Consider the following 9,617-nt stretch of genomic DNA (forward strand, 5'->3'; position numbering starts at 1 on the left):
TGCACATTTTGGGGGTACAAAGGGAAAGGGAAATAACGGTACAATGAAGTGAAGAACTGACTGTATAAAACAGCGGAAGAATACTGCATCAGTTAATACCTTGCTCAAGGACATTGAACGGCGGTTGACCACAGGGTCACAATCTTGGCAAATGTACACGTGAAGTCATCATGTACGTGTACTTTTGCACATCTACAACAGAGAGACGTACGCATGGAATTTACTCACAGTACAAAAATGAGAAGGCCCTCTACGTTATCTGGCTGTGCATGCGCGCGCGCAGTGGTAGGTGACCGTTAAGGTTCCTTGCAATGCGATTCGCAAAAGAGCAATGAAAATTGCTTTTTTGTTGATTTGTTGATAAATTAGTTCAGAAAAACAGAAAATGTGCTTCCAGTAGGCAGTTTTTCACTTGACAAGGAGTTCGGAAAAAGCAGGAAATCATATGTAAAAGAAATTCCGCATTCTGCAGTTGTAAAGAAGTCTACAAAAAACAACAGAAACAGAAAAACAGAAAATGTGCTTCTAGTAGGCAGATTTTCACTTGACAAGGCGTTCGGAAAATGTAAAAGAAATTCCGCATTCTGCAGTTGTAAAGAAGTCTACAAAATGGGCTATCTAAGATAATTTGTCTCTCCAAATTGTGAAATTCGGAGATTTTAGCGAAATGGTAAAGTCTTTGTTGTTCTCGCTGCAAGGTCAAGTCTATTTCTGAAGTTTTGTACTCTCTACATCGGAAAGTTAAGGTAAGATCTAGGGCATGGGACCGAGTCATGTACTTGTTTGATTTCCAAGTTCAAGATTGAAGCCGGAACTAGGCAATCACTGTTTTATTGTTTCCGATATACGGAAGAACATCTATTAGGTATTTATCTTTAACCAAAAGGCGCTGGCTAGATCTTCACCTAGCAAATTTGTAACCCCAGCGATAGCTTATTTATGTCATTAACATATCATTATGGCCTACGTACATGTACGGCCTGCCAAACAGAAGACGTAGGTCACTTAGCTGATAAACATGATATTGTTGAAAGCGAGGCCGACGACACAACCTACTCTTTGGTCAGTTACTAGTATCACGCGGACGGCATCATGGAGACTGTGAACAGGGCTCTCTTCATCGTGACAGGTGTATGCTTATTAACCCAAGTTGAGTAGTCTTACTACAAAATATATCGAACTCCGTCAACGCATTCTGAAATTTTAACCATTTCTTTGCAAAAGGCGATTAAATCTACAATCATCTGTGGCCCTTGCTGAAGAAAAGGAGGCTTTGTTGCTCGGAGTGAACTTAAAACTTGAAGGCCATCATTGTGTTACAAGAGTAAAGGTCGACCAAATGACAGATACAGTAGCCACCTGACTGAACTACTATAAATTTTCCCGCCTATTTGAATATGTCATTCTATTGCTCCAGATAATATCGTCCATGATGATAATCTAATATTTTCATATTTCAGCAGCGTTGTGCTCAGAGGAGTCTTTACTTGACCACGACGCATGCAAGACACCATTGGATAGGCCAATTGAACAACTCCTGTGTTATTTGGACAACAGGGACGTACACGTACCTTTGTCCAGAGTCCTGACTTCTACGACCGTCCCGATGTCGATACAGCGTGTCAGGATAAGGAACTATCTTACAAATGTAAGTGCTGGTAGCAATTTCGAGAGGAGGACAGCAGACGTGTATCAACATATTTTAGTTTTGCAAACAATCTGTTCCCTCCAAATTGTTATCTTCTCCATCCGCCCTCTCTCCAGCTGCATGGCTACATGGTTTTGCCCCCCGTCTAACTCCTTGCTTCTGCCACATTACCATTGTTAGATATATATTTCTTACTTTTATGCGTTGTTTGTATTGCATTTTCTTGTAACATGAGACGATTAAACAATCACGGACGTCAAACCTTCCTTTCTGTCAGTAGGTTACAAAATGCAAACAGACAACAGGTATATTCGTATAAACGAGCTGGACTTTTTAATAAGCTCCGCCAATACAAAGAACAAAATTTCCCCCTGGCCTCTGATAGTGTCACCCCGCAGAAAATTACTTCTCTCACACCTTTTTTGTGAATGAGTATGTTGTTGTTATTTAAACATCTTATCGGCTTATTTAATTTCACACAAGTTTATCATAGACTTATTTTGCCTTAAAGAGGTATCAGTATGACTTAGGTAACAGGCTGCAGCTGACCTTGGCAAATATGAGATTCATGAATCGCCGACGCGAATATCTTGCTGGGACTTTGCTCTTCTTGCACATCCTGGAAGATGAGATGACGCAGGCCATTTCAGAAATGGAAAATGATGAGAAAATCTATACGTTCCAACGCCAGCTAGGATGTAACTGTCCATTATATTACGTGTAAGTTACTAGACGTAATACCCAACAGGTTACGTATGAAATACGGCCTTGTATAGATAAGGACTCTTTTCATGTGCATGTTACGGAGCGTTCAGTTATGGCCGGGGTGGGCCGGCAAATTCTTCCTGAGCATAAGTCAAAATAAGTGAACCCCCTACTCATTGCACAAAAAAATTGATGGCCCCATTCTAAGATGACAAAACTTTCATGTCCCCCCACCCCACACCCCCGATTTCCTTGAATAAAGTTCCGCACAGAAACAGCTTAGGGCGGGGGGGGGGGCAATAAAATACAAAAATAGATTCTCATTGGGTTTTTTTTCAAATGACCCCTTAACAAACTCACATGCGTTAAAATCTCCCTTTCTGACTTGCTATAATTTGGAAATCCCCCTAAAAGGGATTGGACAATTGGGAGAGTCACCATTTCTGGTTATTTAAACTATTAGAAGGCAAAATATGGCAGATATAGTGCTACATCCTAAAATATCAAATCATAATACATGGGAGTCTATCGGGCAAACTGTTAACATTTTCCAATAAAAAACCTATATTTGTGCATTTACATATATTTGATGATTCATGTAAATGTACTTTGATTGCAGTGGCAAGCAAAAAGTGCGTGTGTGTACAAAAAAAATATATTTGGATTTAATTGATAATTTTTTTTTATTTAATTGATAATTTTGATTCACTATACATGTTAGTCTGTGAGAAATCTATGTAATACTGATTCAATACAATACTAGCAATATTAATGCATTTATAGATGTTAGATGATTGACATAAATGTACTCGATTGGAATATGGTGGTTACAACTTGTATGTGTACAACAATTTGATTTTGGAAGTTCACCGAAAATGTTGATTCACCATACATGTTAGTCTATGAGAGAACTATAAACAATTGTTTTTTAAATATAAAACTAACAAAATATGTGCATTTATGGACGTAAAATAATTGATGTGAATGTACGTGATTAGACTAGGGTGGTTACAAGTGGATGGGTGTGCGAGAAATTTGATTTTGGAATTTCGCCGAAATGTTGATTCACTATACATGGTTTTCTATGAGGAAACCATGAACAATTTTTTCCAATACAAAACTAGCTAAATATGTTTATTTATTGACGTTTGGTAATTCTTTTTAAAGTTCTTGGCTACAAGTTGATGTATGTTCAAAAAAATTTGATTTTGGAATTTCACTGAAATGTATATTCACTATATCGATACATTGTAGTTTATGAGAAAACTAAAGTTCAGATGTGGACAACAATTATGATGTTGAAATTTCACCTGTAGTCTACAGGTAAATATTAAATATTTTCCATAACACAACTTGTTATATCTATAATATGTATGACATAAGAGCTGTTCATTGCCCTCAGTGAGATCGATTCACTAGAAGACAAGCCTTACGGTTGCCAAGGCAAGACGTTCATGTGACAGATGATTATACTTTTGTTCAGATTTCCAGTTAAATGACTTCAGAGAATGAAATCATGCAGCGAATCATTTTTATTTCCCACAATATTTTTGAACACCGAAACTGCTTTTTGATGGAACAGATACTTATGAAAATTAAGTGAACCCCTGTGTGATATTTGAAAAACACATGACCCCCTTTGCAGTTTTTTAAATTTAAGGTGACCCCCCCTGGATTTTGCCGGCCCGACCCCGGCCGTAATAACTGATCGCTCCCTTATCCGGATTAGACATCGACATGTTTTACACGTCACGTAAGTAACCGCCCAGGTGCACCCTTGAATGTAACTTGTGTTTACATGTACTTACTTTACGTCAAAACTCGAATATTCATCAGGTAAGCAATAAAGCACACCCGGCGATGGTATACCACGAGATTTTGACCAGTTCACGACATATAATATGCACGAGCGATAGCGAGTGCATATGTGAAGTGAAATGGTCAAAATTGAGTGGTATACCGTCGCTTGGTGTGATTTATTGCTATTATATCATAATAGTATATTGAAATTCTGGCATGGAACGTCATAAAAAGGACTTTTCCTCAAGCCGAGAGCTAGTGCGCATGCCAGCCGTGGTATATCGCCAATATACCACGGTTCTTTTCGCGTCTCGACCAATCAGATCGCTGTATTTGCACCATCAATATACTGGTATGATATAATAGCAATTATATTGTAGCTTCATCAATACCGATGAAAAGATATCTGTAATATAAACAAAAAGACAAACGGTACATTATTGCTTAATTTAATTTGTCCTATAATATGATCAAATTGTACGATATGACTGAAGAGAAGAACTAGTTCGTTCAATAAAACAAGTTATAGTAGAATCGTTTGCCTGGCTGGCTGGAGGTTTCCAACTAAGTCCTTCAACATATACAGCGAAGATTTACAGGGAAGCATTGAATTTACACTTGACGCACGATGTTGATAACCCTGAAAGGTTTTGACCCTGTTGAAGCCAAACGCGTGAAAAATAATTGCTGTTTGCTTATTACTATGTTTCAGAACACAATCCAGGCGTTATGCCGAAATAATTATTTCATTATCATGTGTGTCGAGTCGTGCAGACACATCTGGCCAAATTTTACAGTAAATCAGTTTCTTTCTTTTCCTTTATTGGTGCTACGAGTACATCGGAATTATTACGACATTTGCCATGTTTTATGCGTGTTTCTGCACAACTCTCTCTCTCTCTCTCTCTCTCTCTCTCTCTCTCTCTCTCTCTCTCTCTCTCTCTCCCAATTTTTCGGCATACCTAACTTTCTTATGTTTCTATACAGTGACGATGATGGAACCACTAAAGGTTTCTTCCAAGATATTCTACAGGAAAGTAAGTTTAATTCATTTGTATGTTTGACATCACGAAAATGCATTGGGTAGTTTCAATGCCACATATTTTTAAACTTAGCGTAATAAAATGATACGCCGACCTCATAAGGAGACCGACGTTAAATGCACGACTGTGTGGCCCACTGTGTATCTTGCTGTACCTATCTGTCTGTCTGTCTGTCTGTCTGTCTGTCTGTCTGTCTGTCTGTCTGTATGTATGTATGTATGTATGTATGTATGTATGTATGTATGTATGTATGTATGTATGTATGTATGTATGTATGCATGCATGCATGCATGCATGCATGCATGCATGCATGCATGCATGCATGCATGCATGTATGTATGTATGTATGTATGTATGTATGTATGTATGTATGTATGTATGTATGTATGTATGTATGTGAGTTTGTAGGTAGGTAGGTAGGTAGGCAGGCAGGCAGGCAGGTAGGTAGGTCTACTGCCATGCACACGTGGCTGGCTGACATCACACGCGGCCATCGGCGTGCGTATTCACTATGTTTACGGATGTCGCCAGAGGAAAAGGTGTACCTGTTAGGTACAAATCTAGAAATAGTAGAATTATGTGCATGAAAGATGCCACAGCAGTGATTTAACACGTTAAGTACATCTGCCAAGAGTTACGGGCGTAGCTATCGCCCTGTATAAGTATGAGTCAGTGAAAACTGCGTATCTTGTAGAAATATATGTAGACTCGTCAGAATTATGCTAAGAGGAGAGAAATGTTTGATGGGTCAGTTCTGAACCGTGTGTAACAATATTTCCCATCTCGTCACGAATCTGCCCATTTCCATTCTTGGAAGTATGTAGAGAGACTGGGAAAACTTGCAGGCTTCAAGACCATCCGTTTACTGATTGCCTGGCTCAAGGAGAGAATGGCAACCTAGCTGGCGGGAAAGGTAGGAAATTTCATTCATATGTTCGACAAGTTGACACTTTTACATCTCATGGAATCGGGATATATGGTGCTCTCCGTTTGTGTTGCAACTCTAGACTCACTATACAACACTCACCGTCTCATCTACGTAGGTCAGTACCCTTTGTTTCATTCAGGATTACTGTAAATGAACGTTTCCTGTGGCGCATACTACAGTTATCAATGATTTAATATTCTCAGAAATAATGTTACTTGGGTTGGTGATATGTGAGCGTGACCGGGAGCAGGGGCATGGATAACACCCAGCCTTATAGATGTAAACGTTGTATTAAATTTATTGTCGGTTAAACTTTAAGAATAAAAAGTTTCGATCGCTAACCACTGACATGCTGACTTTGACAATGAAATAGTACGTAGGCTCACAGCTCGTCTCTTCTGACCATAATTTTTGTCGCTTCTTGAAGGTTTACTTGGAAGAACTGTTGATGCATGTTTCATGGCGACGAATAAAGAAATGGCTAATATATTTTGGACGAGCCATTCGTTCTGGAAATACAGTGGAACTTCCCAATTCATAGTTAAGGAAGGAAATCCCGAAAACTTTAACTCAAGAAACATAACAGGCAAGAAAGTAGGTATGTTGTCATTCTTGATGACCTTCTTTTCATTCGAGAGATGTAATCCAATGTTCTCAGTGCCGAAGAGGTCATAGCTAACTTGAAATGTATGTAGGGTGATGCTAACTGCTCTTATCAGACAGAATGAAATACCCCTATCGTTTGATGTGAGAATAGTGGTCGAGTCATTGGTTCAGCACGTTTACTGAATAATGGTGGCGAAAGAAAATGACCTATAATGTGCAAGTACTGACCACGTGACTCTCCTATCACAGGAAACGTTCTCTTATCAGTTCACTTGACGCGGTTACCCATCAAACGTCAGATTGCATTTTAAATTATGGGCAATGTAATCTTCCAAAATGCTTTCATTTTGCAGTTTTTCTGGAAGGCTGGCAAAGCAATAATCGATGTTTGAGGGATAACAAAGTAGTTGGTGCCGACACTCTGCAGTATGAACAAATTGTCGTACCATTTGCACATCTGCCTTATTACCTTGAAAACAACGAGGTACGTAGTTATGGACACCTATAGATAGCATCTAGATGAGAACGGAATGTACTTTGCTATTTATCTTTAGAGAGAAAGATACACCTCTACCTCAGGTGATTTTTATTGTATGCCAACTTCATAACCAGATGTGAACTGAAAATTCTCAAGCGTTTCATTATATTGCAGTTGTGTGTTAATGTAAGCTTTTGCCACATGTTTGCAACTTCATTGAAAGAGTTATTATCAACCTCATGAACAATATTAACAACAGATTCTAAAGGTCATTAATTGTACAAATATGTAACCAGCTCTGCTGTCATTTTATCACCACTTTATACAGCACGTTTAATTTCATTTGGTCAAGTCCTTCAAGCTATGTATACCAAACTGTGAAAGCTCATCAGATATGCAAATTATAAAGTAGCTGACATGAAAATGCGAAGTGACTTTCAATGTTATTTTAACTTAGCACCATCAATGTATGTGGAATATTTCGCCAACTTTGATCGAGAAAATCCAGGAATATATCCCTAATTAGGAAAGTTCATGAAATATACAAATAAGGAATCGGAAGAAGTTAAAATGCTTTATGACTTTCAATAATGTTATATCAACTTACCTACGTACGTACCTACCGACGTACCTACGTACCTACGTACCTACCTAAGTACACTAAAATAAAGTGAATCATACACACTTGAAGAAAATGTCTACTGAAATCTACCTTAACAGGTCGATGCAGTTTTTGCCCTAACGCTACCAGTTGGAGAAGGTAGCGATCAGCGCTTTGAATTATTAACGGGCACACCAGTAGGTTTTGAGCCGCTGGATGACGTCATGCACTGTGCAGAGGGAGTCGGTGCTGTAGCAAGAAAAGACAGCTCCCTGATAAATTGGTTCAACGAAGCACTCATGAAGCTTAAGAAGAGTGGCAAATATGCTGCATTGTGTGAAGATGCGAAAAAGAAACATGGTACAAGATTGAACATTTTATAAATATAAATACAGTATAGAAACTGGCATTTCTAAAAATGGGTGGCAGATGTTAAGCAAGCCCTTATATTTATTGATGATCTTGGCAAAGAGAGACAGCAGTTCATTGAACCGTCAAAACGTATTTTTCCTTTCAATCTTAATTGAATGTGGATTTGGAGAACAAATACTTTACGTGAATAACCATAATGAACAGCATTAATACCCTCTTTAAATCCCAACAGTTTACTTTCATCGTTTTGTAGTTGCATATCCGTTCATTCTGCCCTTTTTAATTAATTTTCTTTTCTTACAGGTAAAATGGGAAGAATTGATTGTGAAGACTCATTTTAAAAATCTAAACTTGTTATAGATATCGTTAAAGTAACTTACCAATTGATCATCCAATAGTTCAAGAATTATCTGTTGAGTGGCTTATAGAAAAGTATCAGCTTACAAACAATATGACCGTTTAAGTAGCTTCGTGAGGAGAAGAGAACATAAGATTTTTTCCGTTAATTTTGAATTTCCAACGGTGTATAGCTAATTCTCATTTTTATATAACATCATTGGAAATGACACCTTGTTGGTAATCATACATTAATTTATAATAAAAGACAACGTGAAAAAAACAAGGTCAAAGAATCCGATAGAGTAGTTAGCAGTGAATAAAACTATGAGATAACATCTTTCATGTTAACTCCTACGTGTATGTTTGATACATAGGGATAGTTTGGGACATAACATAATGGACTGTTTCGAAGCATAGATGGGATATCAAATTACAGCAAATGTTAACATTTTATTTTCGTTGGTACTTCATCTGTATGTTTTCTCTTGCTCTGCAGTGTGTACCTACATTTCCCATTACTGCACTTTATTTCTGTGAGGCTTCCATGAACCATGTAGTCTCTTAAAAATCTTGCTACCAACTTGTACCTTCTCCGTTGCTCAGTTCTCTATACTTTGTTCGACATTGTTTAACCCAGCTTTGCCTGCTCCATAAATTTAATCTCTCTATGATATTCTGTACCGCCTTTTCTTTGTTTGCCTTCTCTACCCCGGGCTTCATCTGGCTTGTTACTTTGCATTGAGTACACGCAATCAATATTGCTCCTTCTTCTATGCATTCATCTCATGTCAAAGAATTATATTTCTTCCGCCACTCAGTGATAGAGGCATTAACGACGCATCAGCGGAAACACATTCTCTGGCGTTTCGGAACAAAACTTGGATAAACTCTCAAACTGTGCTACATATGTAGATTTTTAGCCATTATAGCGAGTGTATCTTACACTAGTGATGTATTTTGAAATAAATATGTCAGATCGTCCATGCGCTTACTCAAAAGTTTGTATTTTCGTGGGTCGCCTGCTCTTAACGGACCCGTCTGTGACCAAAAATCATCACAATCGTTGACCTTAAACAACCGAAAGAGGAAAGATGATG

General features: G+C 38.1%; 1 protein-coding gene across 1 annotated transcript; it reads left to right on the plus strand.

The window, feature by feature from the left end:
• The first annotated feature begins 965 nt into the window (after positions 1-965).
• On the plus strand, positions 966-9,501 carry LOC139115661 (L-arginine-binding protein-like). The gene is made up of 8 exons (XM_070677952.1): positions 966-1,648; positions 2,160-2,368; positions 5,141-5,190; positions 6,014-6,109; positions 6,552-6,722; positions 7,084-7,214; positions 7,929-8,169; positions 8,485-9,501. Exons 1-8 carry the CDS (start codon positions 1,607-1,609, stop codon positions 8,520-8,522), a joined length of 978 nt encoding a protein of 325 aa, XP_070534053.1. The 5' UTR covers positions 966-1,606; the 3' UTR covers positions 8,523-9,501.
• The last annotated feature ends 116 nt before the right edge of the window (positions 9,502-9,617 follow it).

Source organism: Ptychodera flava, chromosome 17 (assembly GCF_041260155.1).
Source record: "Ptychodera flava strain L36383 chromosome 17, AS_Pfla_20210202, whole genome shotgun sequence".
Taxonomy (NCBI): Eukaryota; Metazoa; Hemichordata; class Enteropneusta; family Ptychoderidae; genus Ptychodera; species Ptychodera flava.